A 20,918-nucleotide genomic window follows, 5' to 3' on the forward strand; every position below is an offset into this window, starting at 1 on the left:
TCCTCCTGAAGGTCATCACTAAGCATCTGGAGGACAAGAAGGTGATCGGGAGTAGTCAGCATGGATTCACCAAAGGGAAATCATGCTTGACCAATCTGATAGCCTTCTATGACGGAATGACTGGCTGGGTAGATGAGGGCAGAGCAGTGGATGTTGTCTCCCTGGACTTCAGCAAGGCTTTGGACACTGTCTCCCATCACATCCTCCTAGGTAAGCTCAGGAAGTGTGGGCTAGATGAGTGGACAGTGAGGTGGCTTGAGAACTGGCTGGATGGCCGAGCGCAGAGGGTTGTGGTGAATGGCGCAGAGTCAAGTTGGAGGCCTGTGGCTAGCGGTGCCCCCCAGGGTTCAGTCCTGGGCCCAGTCTTGTTCAATATATTCATCAATGACCTGGAGGAAGGGACAGAGTGCACCCTCAGCCAGTTTGCTGATGATACTAAACTGGGGGGAGAGGCTAACACACCAGAAGACTGTGCTGCCATTCAGAGGGACCTGGACAGGCCGGAGAGCTGGGCAGAGAGGAACCTCCTGAAGTTCAACAAAGGCAAGTGCAAGGTCCTGCACCTAGGCAGGAATAATCCCATGCACCAGTACAGGCTGGGGGTTGACCTGTTGGAAAGTAGCTCTGCCGAGAAGGACCTGGGAGTGCTGGTGGACAACAAGTTAGCCATGAGGCAGCAGTGTGCCCTTGTGACCAAGAAGGCCAATGGTCTCCTGGGGTGCATTAGGCAGAGTGTTGCCAGCAGGACGAGGGAGGTGATCCTGCCCCTCTCCTCAGCCCTGGGGAGGCCTCACCTGGAGTCCTGTGTCCAGTTCTGGGCTCCCCAGTACAAGAGAGACATGGCACTCCTGGAGAGAGTCCAGCGGAGGGCTACCAAGATGATTAGAGGGCTGGAGCATCTCTCCTAGGAAGAAAGACTGCAAGAGCTGGGCCTGTTGAGCCTGGAGAAGAGAAGATTGAGAGGGGATCTCATCAACGTGTACAAGTATCTGAAGGGGGAGTGTCAAGAGGATGAGGCCAGCCTCTTCTCCGTGGTGCCCAGCAACAAGACAAGAGGCAACGGGCAGAAACTGAACCACAGGAAGTTCCATCTGAACCTGAGAAAAAACTTCTTCACTGTGAGGGTGACAGAGCATTGGAACAGGTTGCCCAGAGAGGTGGTGGAGTCTCCTTCGCTGGAGATATTCAAAACCCGTCTGGATGTGATGCTGGGCAATATGCTCTAGGTGACCCTGCTTGAGCAGGGAGGTTGGACTAGATGATCTCCAGAGGTCCCTTCCAACCTAAACGATTCTGTGATTCTGTTTTCTTCTGCAGAGTATTTACTGCCAGGGTGCTCCCTTGATAGATAATTTAGAGTTCACGTATGTTTTTAATATCAGGTGAGAGGAGAATAAGAGGGAGAAAGGCTGTAAGGGTTTTTCTCAAGGAACCCCTTCCCCTCTGCCCTAGGATATCCTTTTTGGTTTCGCTAAGCCATGTTTTGTGTTCTGCCTCCCAGGTTAGTCACTACCTGACGATACGCAGAAATATTTTTATTTGTTCTTAGTCAATTATAGCTACCTTTCTCGAGTAACATTTATAAATGTGACATGTTGCTGAATATTAAATACATCTTTCTCCAACAGATGAATTCAAAGGACATTCTTTACTACAAGCAGCCAGAGAGGCAGACCTAGCTAAAGTGAAGAAGACGCTTGCTTTGGAGATCATTAATTTTAAGCAGCCACAGTCGCATGAAACTGCACTGGTGAGATTATACAGTCGATCCATTTCTTTTATGATAAATGTGCTGGTAGCCCCAGTTGAGGGATTTTATTTCTACATTATGAAAACGTATTCATCATCTGAGATTGAGGATTTGCCATCAAGCACTTGATATTTTAAAAATAAATCACTGCTATAGAGATAGCACTATATAATTTTATTATCCCTTTTTTTTCCTATTTTTTTCCCCGCTGGTGGGTTTCAGAAACCCTTAGGCTACTGCTCACCTGTCTATATTTCACTTCTTTTCTCTGCCTCTTTTTCTGTTGGTCAGTTGCTGTGTATTTGCTGGGGCCAAATTCCATCTCGGTGGCCTGGTACTCCCTTAGTGTTTTGCATGGGCAAATGTGGATGCCAAATATTCTTCGCAGAGTACCTGAGACAGTGGTGAGAGAAGATGCTAGGTTCATATCAGTGTCTCAGATTGAAGTAATACTGCTGAATGGTTTGGAAGCCGGGGTGTTTGTGACTTACCTGTCCTACTCTTGTTTCGTTGTTTGAAGAAGCAGTAAAGGCAAAGAACACAGCCAGTATCACAGATGCGGTGAAGACACTGAAGTTGGGTGGGACTGATGGTATTATTAAAACCTTCATAGCTATGTACTTTATTCTAATAGAACATTGTCCTCACAGTGATAAGTCTCAGCCGCAGGCGTACAAATGCATGCTCAGCGTTAAGAAACACCATGATTGTGCTCAGAACAGTGTTTTCTACCAAGCATCTGTACCTGTTCTTTCCGTGATGGACTCTGCCTCCTAGCCTAAACTTAGGAGCAAGGACAGAAGGACACTTGAGATGATTTTATTCTTCCCTTCTTGACTATGTCAGCTGCTGCCATGCGGCGTCCCTTTAGCTTTGTAACGATGACTTCTTAGTCCTGTGCTGTTCTTTGCTCTTCTCCGTCTGCTCGCTCTGCAGAGATGGCTGGGCAAAAGGGGTTCTTTTAGCTTGATTGATATCTTTGGTCCACTGTTCAGCAAGCGTTTGACTGTGATTTCTCCATTTCTGCCTGCCATACTTGAGATTTCCCGGTAGTCTTGCATCCGAGTGGCAGGACGGGCTTAGCTTCTAGGACTGGACAAGATGATGCGCAATCAGTGCAATGTAACTGAATTATTGCTGCCCTTAGCATGGTCTCTTCTACCAAGAGGCAGAGGAGTCAGTGCTTTCTTTTCCACAAAGGCCAAAGCAAGCCCCTGGTTTATGTTTCAGTGTTACTCTGAGGTTTGGCCAGCAAAAGAAAATTTAAGAACAGAGTTAAGTATACAGCCTTAAGGGAAGGCCGTGGGGTCAATGTGTCTTGCATCCAGCTGCATGCCATGAAATGAGTGACACTGTTGTTCCCCATGTGACTTTTCCACAAAGGACGTTACAAGCCACCGCTGTGGCAGCGCTCGCCAAATGATACGTAAGGGGATGCGAACTCGTAAGAAACCTCTTTAATTTAATTCTGCATCTTTTTTTTTTTTTTTTGTTAACAAATACGTGAAGGCTGTAGCGCGTAGCTCTCATCTTTAGCAAGAGCTAGGTACCAATATTAAAAAATGCATACTTTTGTTGCTCCTTTGTTCAATTTTTCAGCACTTCTGCTACTTTTAATGCTGGCTTATCCTACTGGGAAGAAACATAAATCCATTATTATCTGCAAAATCTCAACAATTCTCCCTCTTCAGAGCAAAAGTTGATCTTTCTGTTTTTTACAAAGCCCTGCTGACTGAGAGCAGTATGAAAGCTCGCGTAGCAGTTATTTCATACTGAAAACCGTGAAACTGGAGTAAAAACAGGTATCAGTACTGTTGCCAGTTTTGAGGTGCTGCTTGGGATCTATCTCATTGTAAAGGCTCTTATTTTGATAGTAGAGAGTTTGGGACCTCTATGGAAAGTTATTTCATGCCCTTTGTCTTTACCTCCTTGGGGTATTATGTGCTTTTTTTGTCTCCATATCTTGTTAATGTAGTTAGGAACATCCCACTTTTTCATAAGTGATGAAGCTTTAAAATGAAAATTATTTTTCTGAGAAGAGTAACAGCATTGGCCACTAGCTTGTATTTTATTTGCTATAGTGTATACTCAGGCAGAAATATTATGGAACTCTGTTCAATTCTGTTTGTGAATTTTGTAGACTGCTGTTCAGCAGGATATATAAAGATGAAGTTGTGAACTTCAGAGTGCTTTGTCATCTCTGCAGTTACAGTGGCAATACTTACCTATCCCATATTTACTTTTTTTGCAGCACTGTGCTGTGGCTGCTGTGCATCCCAAGCGGAAGCAAGTTACAGAACTGTTGCTCAGGAAAGGAGCGAATGTTAATGAGAAGAACAAAGAGTAGGTCCCTGAAGTTTTGCAGTTTTCCAAAGGACGCTGTCATATTAGGAACACAAAACTAATGTCTTCCATTTTTCCTCTAGCTTCATGACGCCTTTGCATGTTGCAGCTGAAAAAGCCCATAATGATGTCATGGAAGTTCTGCATAAACATGGAGCAAAGGTAAATGTACTGAAATGTATTTTCTATGAGGCAGGAGGCAAGTGGGAGGGTTATGTTGGTTAAATGCAGGGTTAGTTTTCACGACACCTCTTGCTTTTTCTTCTACTTGCCTTGTTAAAGTGTGGTTATCTTAAATCGGTATGGGGTATTCAGATATCCTGTTTAAAAATGAGGTCTCCTTTCCATGTAGCTGAATACAGGCTTAGGAGCCTAGCTTACTCATTGTTAATGAATCATGCTACTCGTTTTTAATAAAGGTGGTCAGTTAGATGCCTCTTGTTGACTTCTCTTGATGTCTGAAAAATAGCCAATTTTCGAGTTTACTGACACTGAGTTTAAGAGTCTATTACTGGGCATCCTTTAGCGCTTACTCTGTTCTTACTGTCTTGGTCAGATTGGTTTGCCACCCCCTTTAGCCCTGGATGGGTGCTGACCTAAACGCACACAAGTAATTTCTGAGCCTGTGGTAAAGATTGCTTACAAACGGATGGTTCAGCAAGTTATCAGTTAAAGGTGAAGAAAATGTTAACCCTTATTTAGATTGCCTTCTAAACATCTTTCAGAAGTATGTCAGATTGTTAGCAAGAAACTTGACATTCATGATAATGATACATTTAGCTACTTAATTTTTCTAAAAGTTCTTCTTGACAGATATTTTCTTTCTATTTGTCAAAATGTAAACAATATCCAAGTTCTTGCTTTAAAGGGAGCTCAGATTCCTGTCTTTGAGTCTTCATCTTCATCCAACTAGCTAGAAATGAAGAAATATACCTGTAATAACAATCTAGAGTGTCACTCTTAAAAGTGCTAGGAGGTGAGAGCAATGTAATTGTATATCCAGTTAATTCAAGTCTTTTTATTTTGAAACATTGAATTATGATTTGTAGGCCTGTATGAGAGCTAATTTCCAGATCCCAGTATCTGATTCGCTTCCGTAGCAGTTCAATGGAATCATAAAATAACTTAATGACAAAACTATGGCAGATTTTATCACATCTGAGAAGCCTGATGTGGCGGTATCTCTCCAAGATTTTCACAGGGAAGGAAGAAAGGAGAGAGGTAGAGAAGACCGTTTGTATTCATTCAAACGGTTATCACTTTCCCAAATTGACTGTTAATAACGTACCTATGCATTAGAAAAGATAAGATTTCATTTGTCCATAGGAGCAGATTTCTCATGGCTTTATGGATCCAGTATTGCACATGAATTCGATATTGATGGTTCTCGGGTAAGCATTGAACTGGACCTGCTGGAGTTTTGGATATATTGGTACCCAACAGCTACTTGCTATGAAATATAAGGAGTTTTTGTATGCTGAGTGTTTCTTGGAAACCCACTACTATACCGTAGGTATTTAAATTAGCGCTGCCTCAAAAATCTGTCTCTATGTAGCCAGGTTAGGAGCAAACTGAAAAACAGGTGTTATTGGAGTGGGATTAAAACGTCAGCCTTACTGGAACGGCCAAATTTTGTTGTTTGTGTCAGGAGGACATTCTGACGCTAGCCTGTAGTTCTCTTATGTCCTGAAGCAGGGGTTTCCAGCTGTGATCCATGAATCACTTGGGGACTGTGTGACCATGGTGAGTAGGCCACAGTTATCTAAAGAGTCATGCTGAGTAGCGTTTTCCATAGTTTTTGAGATGAAAATATGCAAATAGAGATACATGGTGGTACTTAAAGTTCGTTCTGCATTCCTGTCCTGATATATGCTTCCTAGGTTATTCTGGGAAATCCGTTCATGTTTGTGATCCAGCAAAGCACTTAAGCACTTGGCAGGAGACCACACGTTGTTAAAATTAAGCATATAATTCCATGCCGCAGTGGATCAGGTCCCTCTTCATCTGTGTCCGAAGTTCCTTAGCTGTAAAATGATAGATAATGTAATAGTGGACTTTCAAGGAGATGTAGATCATTAAGGTTTATGAAGCACTTTGAAGTTCCCAGATGGGATATGCTCTGGAGTATTAATTAGTTAACTCGGTGCATTTAATGATGCTAAAACGTTTGTCTTGCTTGTATGTTATCATTTGGCCTCTTGTTCATGCTTTGACTGTAGATATTCTGTTAGTTCATCGGGCACCCTTAATACCGCTTTTTCTTTGCTTCTAACTGTTGAAAAGTTGCAGCTCTCATCCCTGAAGCATGATTCATGTTCTTGATTATCCCTTTCGTGTATTTCTGTGAGCCTTTTCTTCCTGTTTACTCTTTTTGTGCCTTGTCGAGGCTTTACCTACTCTACAGAGGCATTTCAGTTACTTCAAGGGGTGTGTTCAGATGTCCTTAGCCCTTTGGTCCTGTCTAGTCATATTTGTGACAAGAAAGGATCTCACGAGCCGGTAAATCTAGTTGCCCTACGGTAACTGCTTCACAGTAAATATCAGTTTATTCCTGGACCAACACTCTCCTGCAGTTTAAATATGTCTTTTCCATTTTGATGCTACATCCACAAGCGCACATCGCTTGCACGTCAGTATGGTACATCCAAGCCATGTGCATCCCATGATCCGTGCAGGTCCTTTCAGTAGTTCACTAGCTGAGTTTGCAGGAGTTGCCTGTCAAGTATACATCTAAAGCACAGGTGAGAAAACTGGAGAGAAAAATCAATCTGAACTGTGATTTTGGTGGCAAATGGATGGGGCAGGATTTTCTTCAAGAATGTTAGTCAAACATAAATGTCTGCGGTTTTAAAAGCCATACCATTTTGTTTCTTGTTTGCCTGAACTGTAGCGTGAAGCAGCGTTTTGCAGCACTGCTTATTTGATGTTGAATGTCCTCAAAATACCTTATAAAAATTAAAAGGGAGAGGATCTGTAAAGAATCCTCAACCATGAAGTATTACTTTTTTTAGTAGACTCATGAGCAAATCTTTGAGTGCCGCAACTGTATCTTTGAAGATGTTCCCAAAAATGGTTTAAAGGATTTTAAAAAATAGTTTTAAAAAATGATTAAAAACAGTCATTTAAAGGTGGTGAACTAATGAAAAAGTGGCTTCCTTTCTGTTTCGTTTTGTTGCAAAAAATTAGCTCCCTCTTATAACGAGCTCCTTGGTTGAATTTACAGATACACAGGATATTTAGTATCTTCAGAAAGGCATTCAGCTTTCAGTAGTGCAGGAGAAGGAGATTCAAGTCTTTCCTGAATTGGAATGACAGTTGGAAGAAAATGTGCAAGCATGAAAGTTCATTAGCATCTTGGTCAAGACTAGAGATGTCTTGGATTTGGTTAATTATGTTACGCTTCCAAAGGACATTGCCGAAACTGTTCTTCTGCAAGAAAAAGAAATGTGCCTCTTTAAAGTCATGTTTGCTGGACAGATAGCGTCCCTTTGCACGCTGGTAGTAGAAATGGCTTCATTTTGCTGTGCTGGAAGGCTCTAGCTTTCTGGACCTTTGCGTAATACAGTTATTTCTGTGCATCGGAGTAAGATGTCTCCAACCTGTCATGGTTGTGGCTCTGAAAACAGTCATCATCTATCTAGACCTCCACAGCAAGACTTGAATGCTCTTGGATACATCCTGATGTGCAGTACGTTTGCTTCCAACTTTTCAGATAAAGGTAGGATTTTTCTCAGAAAGGGGGTAAGCATTGAAAAAGTAAGTTTCCTTTTGGAGATGCATCAAATTTTACACTATGGAGAACTCTCTGTTTTTTAGCGATTACACGATTGAATTTTTCTCACTAGTTAGATATCGAAACTTAATGACACTCATCTTTAATGCAAAGAGAAAACTATGGAATGTGTGGCTGGAATATTTAGCAGCTTTCAGTGTGAAACTAGACCAGTTTTTTTCCTGACTTAGCTTGAAATTGCTGCTGACCCCTTTTCACTCCTATCCCATTTATTGTTAGTGATACACAAAAGACACAAAACAGCTTGCAGGTTGTCTTCAAAAATAAATGCAGCAGGAGAGCAGCTAGAGCACTTCTGTTGCAAGGAAGGCTACTGTGATATTGGAATTGTTGGCAAAGCGTGAATTTCACGTGTGATTTTTAGTATGTGCGTTTTTTTAGAATGATGCTTTCACAGAGAGAATTGAGGTGTTTGGAGACTGTTGCTTTTTATGCTGCTCTAGTGGCAAGGGGTAGGAGGATATTTCCGGCGTTTGACACCGACCGAAAGCGGATATGCTTATGACGTCTTGCCAAAAAGTTCCTTGAACAGGTCCCAGCTGTTGAGCTGCTGCAAGTGCCTGGTAACACATGGGAATATTTGCTGTAGCTCTCTGTGCTGCTCGGAGACAGCAGCAGTGCAGGCAGGAAAAATCTCATCGGAGGCTGATGATGTACGACCATTTTGATTCTCTCCTGCATATATCTGTGATGGGGAAAAGGAAATGAGAGGGATGGAAGGAAACAATCGAAGGAATCCTGCAGTGGGAAATATTGTACAGGGTGGTAAATTCCCATGGAAAACTTTACTCAAAAGCAAATTTTCATTTGATAACCACGTTCTGCTTTTATGTTGTGGTTTGAGCGGCTGTTTTCACACGAAAAGGTGAGGAAATCAGATCCAGAGACAGAGTGCTGCAGAATAAAAGCTGTCGGATCTGTTGTTTTTTAAATCCTCACGGAAGATTTGCCTATAAAGTTGATTCAGAGCTGTGCCTTCTAATTTCAAACTGCTTAGAAAGGGGATCCAGCCGAACGAGTCTCATTTATTTGATTAGTGCAGCCAGAATGGTCTGGCTTCTTAGCACAGAAATAATGCAGCCTGGCTTGGATATTTCACATTTTCTCCAATAGAGCTTAAATTTCAACTTTGAATTTTAAAGGGCACGTATTTTTAGACCTCATACTGAGCAGTGGTTAACCCAGACAGATGTCCTACCAGGTCTGACTTCCTGAGAATTTAATCTTGATATGTATTCTTTTTCTGGAATTACTGATTTATATTGGCGTCTCATGCTTGTCAAGTTGTCTTAAGCACATGTATTGATTTTCACTTGGCCATAAATCCTGTTGCCGCCAGCCGTGGTGCAGTACACTCTCAGGCTTGTTCTAGGGAAGCGCTGCAGGACTGCTGAGAGCTGATCTGCTTCAGCGTGAACACAGAATCACCGCACGTCTGAGGTTGGAAGGGACCTCTGGAGGTCATCTAGTCCAACCCCCCTGCTCATGCAGGGTCACCTAGAGCATGTTACCCAGGACCCTGTCCAGACAGCTTTTGAACATCTCCAAGGAAGGAGACTGCACAACCTCTCTGGGCAACCTGTTCCAGTGCTCAGTCACCCTCACAGGAAAGAAGTTTCCTATGGAAAGCTCACTCCAAAGTCTAATTCTGCTCCTGGGGGAAAGAACAGCTTCATTTGGCGCATATGTCCCTCTCTAACCTCTGAAGCCCTCTTGGTCCTGTATGCAAGCAGGCATTTCTTCGAATGACTGGAGTTCTTCTGCCCCAAGAATTGATTGCTGGTGAGGATAGTTGTCTGGAGGTGAAGGGAGACCTGTGTGAGAGATGATATGGTGGATCTGATGACTTTGCCAATATTCCTTTCAAGTGAACATTAACGTTTTTTCCAGGTGCACAGTTGGCACTGAGTTGTGCAGCGTGGATGCTTTGCTGCCGTTCTTTAGCAATTTCTGTTTAACGCAGGAATTTAGCTGTGCAGAGAGCCTTAATTACGATTCTCTTTCTTGGGCTAAGGGAGTGTAATCACCTACTTCCAGTATTCATAAGCCTCATTTCATTCTCCCTTTACCGTCACTAACCCTGCATAGCCTCAAGCTTCTGCTGTTCTCCGTGCCCTTATCAGTGACGAAAGGTATCCAGTGTCCTGAAACAGATGAAGATCATCATCTGAGTAAAATGATGGGCATGGGAAATCCAGCCTCTAGTTAACATTTATGATAGGACTAAGCCTTTATTAGGACAGAGCAAAACTTTTAGGGAAATCCTATTAGATTGGCATGACTTGAGTGCAATTAGCAGGACACAGAATTGGCCTTCCTGTACATCTGTCTGCAGAAGAGGTTGGTGATCTGAGAAAGTCCTGCTTTACCAGCACATAGGACTGTTACTGTTCTGGGAAGTAGAAGAATTCCTGACAATATCTAATTGTGCCCCACTTGACTTATGTAGCAGTTCTTTGTTCTTTCCTATTTCTTGATGTTGCTGCAAAGCAGGTGTCTCTTTACCCTATCTGAAAGGAGTTATTTCTGCATAGCTACCCCCATAATTAATCTTCGTTTAGCTTCAGAATATGCATCTTAACTAAAATGTTTCTCAATTAGTTTTCATGGAAGTGTAGCAAGATTTGCAGGCTGCATTTTAGGTGGGAAATTGTTTTTCTGCAGTAGCAGAATCTGTTAAACAAGCAGTTCACAGCCTCCCATCCTCAGGCTCAGAAGCAGATAACAGGTTCTGAGTAACTTCAGAGAACACAGAGTGATTCTGTATTTCATAGTGATTAAAAAATGCTGTTGGACATCTGCATTTGAATTTGCCGTGAATAGCTGCTAGCTACAGTGTATCCTCTTGAAAAGTTATTTTTGTGATTTTTTTTTCTTTTTTAGGGCTCTTTATTATTCTCTTCCTTTCTGTGGTATGAAACCATGGAGATACTTCCAATTTTTTTGGATTCTTCTATTAAATCTTTACAGGCAGATAGGTTTCTATTATATCATATTCTTTAAAAGCAATACCTTTTCATGATCTTATTCTGTCTTACCTGTTTATGCAAAAAGTTTTAATTAGGTAGAATTATATCCAGTTACAGTCACCTTCCTTTAAGAGTACTAAAAATGAGGAGGAAAATGGGCTGTTTGTATCTAGTCTCTTTTTTTCTTTTTCCTCCTTCATCGAATGCTTAATCTGACACCTTTACTTTGCTTTAATTCGTGGTGTGAGTAATGTTGAGTTAATGTCTCTTCCGAGGATGACAGATGGTAATTTCCATGAAGCTGAAAGATTGTTGAATGGTTTGGTTAATTATTTACCTCTCTCTTCTGTCAGAGTCTTGCTTTTCTTACACAAGGTTCATTTTCATCAAATTGGTCGAAAGATTGAACACCGTTTTAAAGTATGGTTTTTGGTGATCCCGTGTTGTTAGCCAATGCAGACAAATAATCTGCTTTATTAGAAGACAGGAAAATGTAATGTAAATTATCTATACGTTGGGCTGTCTACATATGTTGGCATTTGGTTTTGTTTCATGGCAACGCAGAGGGACTGGAGATAAATTAGTATGCTGGGAAATTATTGCTCTTCCTTCCTCTTAAGAGCAGGGACCAGATAGAAGCTTTTAATTATAAGGATGTTTTGTTTCATATTGCTGCTGATTTTTTTTTTCAGATGAACGCACTGGACACACTTGGTCAAACAGCATTGCACAGGGCTGCTTTAGCAGGTCACTTGCAAACCTGCCGGCTCCTGCTGAATTACGGCTCGGATCCCTCCATCATCTCTTTGCAAGGCTTCACAGCGGCACAGATGGGAAATGAAGCAGTGCAGCAGATTCTAAGTGGTGGGTAAAAATAAAGGCTTCTGTATTTGAGCATCAGCTTCTCCCTTCCTTTCACAGCTGCAGATCTTTTTTCTTTTTCAGTGCAAGAGACTTACTGTCATTTTCTCATCCCTCCCTTCTGCCACCGTGTACACACACCTACTGATGTTCTGTCTGTTACTTTTTATTAAAAAGAAAAAATCTGCTCACTTCAGTGATTTCTGTATAAATCAGGAAGAAAATAAACATCATCTGAATGTACGGCACACTGCTCTGTAGGGAGATAGAAGGCAGGCAGATGGATTTATTTGTGTAGCAGGTTCCGGGGAGACTAGAGTAATGTTGAGCATGGGAGGAATGTTTTTCTCTCATCAGCCATCCTGTAGGTACTCCAGACTTCAGTAGTCACAAGCAGAGAGTTCGTGGGACTTTGCAGAGTGGGAACTTCCAGTCCTGTGAGATATAGTCCTGCATGAGATATAAAAACATACACATGAGATATAAAAACAAACTCACATCATTTAAATGGTGTTTAAACTGCTAGGGCTTTTGGAAGCATGCTTGTTAAAAAATATTGGTACTGATCGGAGAGAGATTGAGAGCACAAGCGGAAAAAATATTGATAATTACTAAACCGTTTGAACTTCCACCTCAAATGCTTTGCTTGACCAGCAGAGAAGGAATTTATTATAAAAGTTCTCTGGATACTGCTTAGGAAGCCATGTATTTTGTCTTGTATATGTATAAAGAGACATATAGATATATACAAATATGTATGTATTTGAAGAGGGCACCACTATTTTCCGTGTAAGTGCTTGAGCGCTTGCACCCTTCTGTCCATGCATCTGCTGAATGTTTGCAAGCAGGGAGAGCAGCAGTAGGTCCTATAACGGCAGCATGGAGTAATTTACCTTTACAGTGGGATTTGCATGTAGTCCAAGGAAGGTGAACGTCCAGATTGCTGAGGAAACCAGAGGTAGACAGAAACTTCGTTTCCTTCAGAGTCTTGAATAGCCTTGCCTTGAAACAGACAACAAAGAGGCATTTTACAACGCCGTAGAGAAGGGCCTTTTTAAAGTGTACCTCCTCTTGGGATATCTGTAGCTGGGTAACGAGGGTAGCGTTACCTGTTTAAAGTATGTGTGTGATTGTATATATGTGTATTGAGAGAGAATAATGTTGAGAAAGAAGTCAGGAAAAAGTAAACATATCCCCTGCTGTTAAAAGGAACAGGAATTTGATTTCAGAAAAAACTAAATTTTAAGTATTGTGCAAACGTTCATTTGACTTCTAATTTAAAATTCATTTCCACTGATTTTTCTGTGAAAATTAACTTCAGCCATCACACTGTACTGCTTTTAATTGAAGAGGTGGCAACCTTTCCCTTACATCCAGGAAGCTGTTCAAGACTGAAAAAAGCTGAAAAGATGCGTATTAGAAGTTTGTGCTATTGGTAATGTAGGGTTATTGTCTGTATATGCCACAGCTATGAAGTGAGTGCTGAAATTATACACAGAATAGCACTGCATGTTTCATTTTCAGAAGATTGGTTTAAAGAAATACTTTTTTAATGTCGGTGTTACTTTGATGTAATAATGGCTACCTGGATCTTGAGCCGTGCTCATGTTTGTGGCTTAAAATATTTTGCACATAGTATTGGTTTTTTTTCCCTCACCCTTGGCAGCAGAGCGACTTCACAGCTGTGAGATCACAACCATGAAAACAGCTCTCTGATGACATCAGGGCCAGTAGATAGGACTTTACTCCATGCCGGTATTGTGATTTTGGTTACAGCTGTAGAATATGGCCTGTGTCATGTAAGGAAGCTCATCAAGGAGCTTTTTAGTTATTTTCCAATGCTTATTAGAAAATGCTGCTTGTTTTGCTTCTCTTAAAGCGTAAGTAGATTTGTTCCTTTGCTCAGTGCTGCATTTTGTTAGTCGAGCGCTAGTCTAGCGAGATTCAAATTTCTCTTTCCTTTAGTAATCACACTGTGTTTCTAATATATATCCTTTTGTGCCCTGCCTGAAGTCAGGGTCTCGGCTACCTTGTGGAGATAGGGGTCCGGAGGAGAGAAACAACCGCTAAGGAGCAGAGCTTAGGCTGCGGTATAGATCTTAGCGTCATCTCTTTTGCCCCTACACCAGGACACCGAGGTGCTATTGGGGAGAGCAAGGGAAGGCAAAGAATGCGGGAAAGATGAAGGAACGAGCTGAAATCTTAAACTAGTGTGACAACAGGAGTTGGATTCACACTACACAAGGCACTAACGTTTTCATCAATCCCCTTTCTTCGGTTGGGAACATTTCTGCATCTTGCAGTTGAGCTCCTAGGAGTTGCCTTTCTCTTTCTTCCTCCCTCTCCTCCTCCTCTTTCTGCAGTGACTGTGGAGGCAATGGGTAGCAAAAGTCTGCAGGCACTGATCGAGAAGAGAAAATAGGGCTGCAAATAGGAAAAACTGCCTCAAACTGAATGGTTAAATTGATGTCTGTCTATGAGACTGGCTAGTTGGGAAGGCAGGTGTCCCTTTGCAGCCGTTTTCCATTCCTGTGATATAGTAGCAGATTTCACTGCAAAGTCAGGAACTGACTGGATTTTGCAGAGACTGCGTTACTCTGTAAGAAGCACCTTCTCACAACAGACTTGGGTCTCTTTATCGTGAAGGTTCGTTTCTGCAGTTTCCTCCCTAGAAGGAAGCGTATGTTTCCCCAAAGTACCAGTTCTGGGCCTTTAAAGCAGTTTTTTTGTTGTAATCATTTTTGACGGAGTTGCATACCCTTTCAGAATGAATTTAGCTGGTTACAACACTCTCGCTTTCTTATCGCATTCTGTTGTTGTAGGGGTTTGTGACCCCAAGTTCAGCTTGCCCCGTTCGTTTTGCGTTAGGTGATCGTTTCAGGCATTGATCTGGCTACATGCTGCCAAAGCTTTTATTCCATAAATCCTGGAGCTCAAGTGGAGCGGCTTCTACCCTAGAAAGTAGTTTCTATTAAAAACAAAGTGGCCAGATTACCTTTTCAGCTCATTTTTGAGCAGTGCTGAAGAGCTCTAGGGACAGCTAATCCACTGCTCCCTTCCAGCCACTTCTTCCTCTTCTCTCAATGCATGCTTGCCTCCCTCCCCACAGCTATGTTTCTAATGAGAAATGGAATAACAAGGAATTTTGGGGCCAAAGCCTGACATTTTACAATCATTTAAAAATAGCAAAGGCATCTCCAAAGGTCTCCTGTTAATCGCCACATCATTCTTTTTAACGACCTCGGGACTTTAGCAAGAGACAGGCGTCATTGGCGCCATCAACTGCAGTGCACACTTGTTGCATCGTGAGGGTGTCGCAGGTGGGCAGTCACGATGTGCCCAGGACAACTGGTGGCCCGAGCCCGTCTCGAGAATCCCATCCCCTTGTCGCTGCTTTGTAGTATGAGATATATTGCAAGCACAGAGCGCTAAGACTGGAATTCAGCAGCCAAAGTCAGCCCATTTAACTCTGGGTATGCACCAGGGCCTCGTGTGAAGTTTGCTGAAATCGGTGAGAAGGCGCTTTTGAACTTGGGTAAACTTGGAATCTGTCCCAGGGAGCACGTAGATTTCTTGAAAGTGGAAATGTCACTTTTACCATGCATGGAATAAGCAAAGCACTGATTTGGCAGAATGATACTAGCACTAGAGCCTAGATCTTTCAGGCTTACATTGAAACTAAGGCTCCTTATTCAACCATTTAGGCAGTATGATACTTGCACAGCGCGGCTCAGGCAGCATTTCTGTAAATGCCAACAGACTCTTTTTTTTTTTCCCCCCTTTTTTTTTCTTTTTCAATTTGGAAAATATATTGAGCACAAGTTAATATAACTAAATAATCCTAAATTAAAAAAAAAAAAAAACTCATGTCTTTCCTTATGTAGAAAGTACACCTGTGCGCACATCTGATGTGGATTATCGGTTGTTAGAAGCATCCAAAGCTGGAGACTTGGAAACTGTGAAGGTAGGTCTGGGCAACTCATGCTTAACTTTACACTTTGTATTGCTGTGCAAGACCACTTCTGCTACAAAGGTTGTGGAAGTAACGCCCAATGGATGGAAAAATCTTAGAAAATGGGAAGAAAGTATATGTTGAGAGGATGTGCTGAGGTGCTCCTCTGAATTTGTGGGTGTTCATTCTTCCAGTACTTCACACAGCCAAGTCTTTTGACAGATTCAGAGGCAGTGTTTCAGGTGCAGCCATTATTCTTTGAAGAGGACCTTGTGAGCCTCAGAGTCACAGTTTAGTAGAACCAGGCCTCAGGTTCATTATTCAATCAGAAGGCAGGCAACCAAAAGCACAACAGGTAGCAGACTTCACATTTTAAATCCATCCTTCATCAGAAGTTGAAGTATCAGGACACAGAGTCCCAGCATCACAGGTAGGATTGGTCTTATCTTCCATGCTTGGTCTGTGGGCAAAATACCTTGCAGGTACGCCATCTTGCACACAATTTCACCTTGAACCTCAGCGTGGTCTACGTTAACGTTCAAACAGCAACGGTTTTGTGCTTCAGAAAATCTATATAGACTCCTTCATTGCCTGCTCAGTTTTCTAGATTTCTGAAGACAGTAGTTAAACTGTAAATGGTAGTTTTTCCAGGGAGGCTTAACATGGGCTCAAACCTGGTGCTTGATATTTTAGAAATTCAGCCTCCTAATGTATTAGGGACGTCTTCATACTGCTTCCATCATTTAAATCTTATTTGTTATAGAAGCATTTTCAGCCCTAAATTTAGAGAAGCTGTATTTTTAACTTGACTTATGTGGAACAAGTTTCCTGAAAGTTAACTTCTAAAAATTGGTACATAATAACAACAGAACTATAAAACTAGAACTGTCAAATTTGATCTATAGACCAAACTTTGTGTTGGGGAGGGGCAGTTTCGAGATTTGGGGTTTTTTAGTTCTGTACTAGACTTTGTTTCTTCTTTTGTCTTCCCAGCAACTCTGCAGCCCTCAGAATGTGAATTGTAGAGATTTGGAAGGCCGTCATTCAACGCCACTGCACTTTGCTGCAGGATATAACCGCGTGTCAGTGGTGGAGTATCTGTTGCACCACGGGGCCGATGTGCACGCCAAAGATAAAGGGTAAATTTTCACTCCATGATATGCTCCATAGTTTTCTATTAGTGTGACGTTTCCACCCGCTCTATTTGTTTTGCTTTGCATTTCAGTAACCATCATATTTTTTTCTCTTGTGTTCTGTATTGCTCCGGGCATTCGCTGTAGGGAGACTTAATGGACCATTAAGTAATGTTTAGTTTTCTGGCAAAGCCGTTATCAAGTACATATCTGGCACTGTAATTCATGCCCTTTTTCTTCCCCCTTCTGTCCGTTGCGGAGACTTTGTTGTGCTTAAAAGCAGCCTTTCAGGTGATCTAAAATGAGTTTTGAGTGGTGTGAGGTAAAATACCAGGATTCTCTCTGATCGTTTTTCTAATCCTTTTTACTAACTTTTGTTAAGTTGGCTGTTGTTAACAGAGTTAAAGTCAGGCTTGTAGCGGTGGTAACAGTTGGTGCTTGTTTTGCTTTTAGTAGCCTTGTGGATGGGAACTGAAGGAGCAAAATGATGTTCATTTCATAGATACTTTAATAGCAGGGAAATAAAGCCTTGAAAATTGGAAAGACCAAAAGACATGGATAATGTCTAGTGGAAATGGGTGATTTCTCTCTTGGAACTTTGTACAATTGCATTTTGGATTTTATTTTCTGTAACTGTTACATTTTTTCTCTTTGATTAGTGGCTTAGTACCCCTGCACAATGCCTGTTCTTACGGACACTACGAGGTGGCTGAGCTCTTAGTGAGGCATGGTGCTTCTGTCAATGTAGCAGACCTGTGGAAATTCACACCTCTACATGAAGCGGCAGCAAAAGGAAAATACGAAATATGCAAGCTGCTTTTAAAAGTATGTAATCTGGAGTTCTCTAAAGTGCCTTTAAGTGCATTTACGTTCTGTTTTGCTTGAGTTCAGGATCAAAGTTAATTGCATTCCGTGAGTCCTTTATGGTGTCTTCGAATTTATTTTCATCTTAGAATTGTCACATGGTTTCTTATGTAAGGTAAGTTCACTGTATAAAGATTCATCAATATGGATACTTTTTTTCCAGGAGGTGTATTACTTTAGTCTAAACACGCCCAGTTGATAATATTAGCCAAGTAGCACAAGTCTCATACAAACCAGAAAAAGTTGAATTTGTCTAAAGAGTACAAAAAAGCTCTCATCCTATTCCTCCCTTTCTGGAACAGTCATTACAGTTAAATAAACCTTTGTAAATACTTATGCAAGGGTGTGTTACAGAGCAATAACTGGAAGTGCCTCCGAGAAACTGGCTGGTATTTGAGAAATTGAAAACCGCTAAGTTAATGTATAATTTATCAGGCTGCTGGAAGAAATGTAGGTTAATATAGCGTGGAACAAGTATTCACTATAAACAGCAGGCGAAGCTTGCAAAGGCTTAAGGGTAATGCCAGTACGTTTTCAGTGAGGAACGTGAGTTTGAGAGACTTTAATATAAGGTCATATCCTGTCTTGTGACGGTAGAAGGGTACTAGAATTTGGTCCATGTTCTTAGCAATCCTGGTTCCTGTTTTAGCTGTCCTACTTCATGTCCCTCTGGAGCACAGCATTTAAAATAGGAATAACTAAGAATATGTATAGTCTTAAAATTGTCAAGCTCTTTCCCTCACATTTCTTTTCCACTTGCTGCTGCGAAGCCCTGCTGTTTCTATCCTTCCCCATTATCGATTTCACTTGATTAGCCAAAAAGCATTCAGAGAGGTAGCACAGCTGTTTGAAACACAGCTGCAGTGGAAACCAGAAGGTATCATTTAGGGACTATCTGTGGAGTAGGCTCAGTGATGGCCCTGGTGACACCTAAATACAGAAGTTGCCTCAAGCTATAGAAGCTCCCGTGGAATTAGCTCTCATAGTTTCTCAGGCACAATGTTATTTTATAGGCACTGGAGGGCTCTGGAATTGTCTGATCATTTTGCTAGGAACAGAGCCATTTTTGTGTTCAACTTCAAAGGATCCTTCAAAGTAATGCATGTACCACAGGAAATAGAGAAATCTTTATTTTCAAAATCACGCCTGCGCAAGAGCTAAACGTGTCCTTAGGCTGGCCCAGTAGTGTAAGGGCTCTGGCTCCGGATGTGCACTGTCCAAGGGTATGTGCTCATGCTGCAGTGTGCTGAGGACTTCTCCTGTTGTGTGTCTCATGCCAGCTGGCAGCTCAGTTCCTCTGAGCCATGAATGTTGAGCTTGGCTCCTCCTGACTTGGACTTTTTTTGTCCTATTCTACTTAAAGAATGAAACAAAGTACAGGCTTTTTGGAGAGACTTCCCTTTTTCAAGGCCTTTCTTTAAATTGACCCCCCTCCTTTGCCCCTGTGCATTTGAAGGAGTCTCAGAAGACACTATCTCCTCACTTAAATATTTGTTCTGGAGAATATCTGATAACCGAAAAGTGGTCTAGCAGAAAGTATAGGAATGAGTGTTTTTCCCACTCTAGAAAGAGCCTTTCTTTCTGAAACAAGTCCCTTTTGGATAGCAGGGTGGCATTTAGTGAAACCCAGGGTCTGGCTTCACTAGCTCAGACTGGCTTGGGGAGGAAACACCAGTGCCAGGCAGGTTGCAGGAGTAGGGGAGGACTGGCCAGCAGGTATTTGCAATGCCTGACTCTTCTTTAACGTTTGCTGTGACAGAGTGGTATGGCTATATGCAAGGCCTGTGCCTGAAACAGCTTCAGTTGCAAGCAGGGTATTGGTAGCGCACGCAGAGCAGTGCCATTCTTGCCTGTGGAGGTGAGATGTGTACAGCTGTGCTGCAGATTAGTGACTTTGGCCTTAGCCTCCTGGGTTTGTACAGGCTAAAGCATACAGTTGTTAGGTCAGGATGGCAGGCTGGCAAAATCCTCCCCACCTCATCCAATGCCACAGAAAAGCGACGCGCTGATGTCCCACGCTTGTGGTTGTTACAGTAGCGTTCTGCATTGCTCTTTGCAGCATGGAGCCGATCCTACAAAAAAGAATCGAGATGGGAACACTCCTCTAGATTTAGTGAAAGAAGGAGACACGGACATCCAGGACTTACTACGGGGAGATGCTGCCTTGCTAGATGCTGCCAAGAAGGGGTGTCTGGCACGAGTGCAGAAGCTGTGCACTCAAGAAAATATCAATTGCAGGGACACCCAGGGAAGAAATTCAACACCACTACATCTTGCAGGTGGGTGACTCACTGGGTCTTGTAGGCTTGTGCTTTTATCGTAGGGTTCAGAAGTTAATCACCAAGAAACAGGGCTGACATAATAAAGAGTTTCACAGAGAAAATTGTCTTGTTCAGAGAGTTGTAACTATGGCAGCTGTATTTTAAGAGGCGATATGGTTACTAGGAAAAGAGGAGCTTTTTCGGTCTAAAAATTGCTTTAGCTTTTCGGCCTAAAACTTTTCCTTTGGTCTGACTCTCCTGATACGTGGTTTCTTATGTCTTTTCTACAGCTGGCTACAACAATTTGGAAGTAGCTGAATACCTTCTCGAGCATGGTGCTGATGTTAATGCCCAGGACAAAGGGGGATTGATCCCCCTTCACAATGCAGCATCCTATGGGGTAGGTACAGGCACTCATGCTTGCGAGTCAAGCAAACTGTGAACTCCTTCTAGAAGTCTCATCCAAAGCAGTTTATGTTTCACCGGTCTTGCTGTGAGCAAAGCTCAGTCTCTGATGGTCATGAAAAAATGGGCTAAGTTGCTGCTGTAAAATGCTGTTTGCAGCCCCAGTAGCCCAGGTCTAAGGAAGACACAGATGCAGGTGCTCGGTAGCGATTAGGGGCTGCAGTTTGGAAGGATGACCAAAATATAGCCTCTGTGTAACGGAGTAGATGAGCAGCTCTGAACAGTGTTAAATTTTGGATGACTGTCGGAACAGGCAAGACCGCGAGTTGTCACTGGAGGAGTTGGAGGAAGAGAACGATACCTGGGGATCGTTGGCAGGGAAGCAGAGGTCTGTTTCAGCTAGTCTCGGGACAGGGGGGAACTATGGTTTACAAGGATGCTATCAGTCTGTGCTGCAGGGACCATCTGGTTCCAAAGCAGACAAAACCAACTCGTCCAGAAGTGGCTGAGTTTGGAGTACGAGTGTCCTGGGGGAGCTGTCTAGTGCAACTGGGCTATCGGCAATGGCTGATCCAAACCCTTTCTGA

The 20,918-nt window shown here is 42.4% G+C and overlaps 1 protein-coding gene across 1 annotated transcript in view; it reads left to right on the top strand.

The window, feature by feature from the left end:
• The window catches only part of TNKS (tankyrase), a 143,995-nt gene that overhangs the window by 106,995 nt on the left and 16,082 nt on the right, over window positions 1-20,918 (top strand). Inside the window, exons 9-17 of the mRNA XM_068941094.1 lie at window positions 1,629-1,750; window positions 4,002-4,093; window positions 4,177-4,255; window positions 11,548-11,719; window positions 15,601-15,680; window positions 16,662-16,807; window positions 17,461-17,626; window positions 19,725-19,944; window positions 20,217-20,326. Coding sequence (XP_068797195.1) covers window positions 1,629-1,750; window positions 4,002-4,093; window positions 4,177-4,255; window positions 11,548-11,719; window positions 15,601-15,680; window positions 16,662-16,807; window positions 17,461-17,626; window positions 19,725-19,944; window positions 20,217-20,326 — 1,187 coding nt within the window. The remainder of the gene's footprint in view (window positions 1-1,628; window positions 1,751-4,001; window positions 4,094-4,176; window positions 4,256-11,547; window positions 11,720-15,600; window positions 15,681-16,661; window positions 16,808-17,460; window positions 17,627-19,724; window positions 19,945-20,216; window positions 20,327-20,918) is intronic.

This window comes from Struthio camelus, chromosome 4, assembly GCF_040807025.1.
Source record: "Struthio camelus isolate bStrCam1 chromosome 4, bStrCam1.hap1, whole genome shotgun sequence".
In the NCBI taxonomy this organism is placed as follows: Eukaryota; Metazoa; Chordata; class Aves; order Struthioniformes; family Struthionidae; genus Struthio; species Struthio camelus.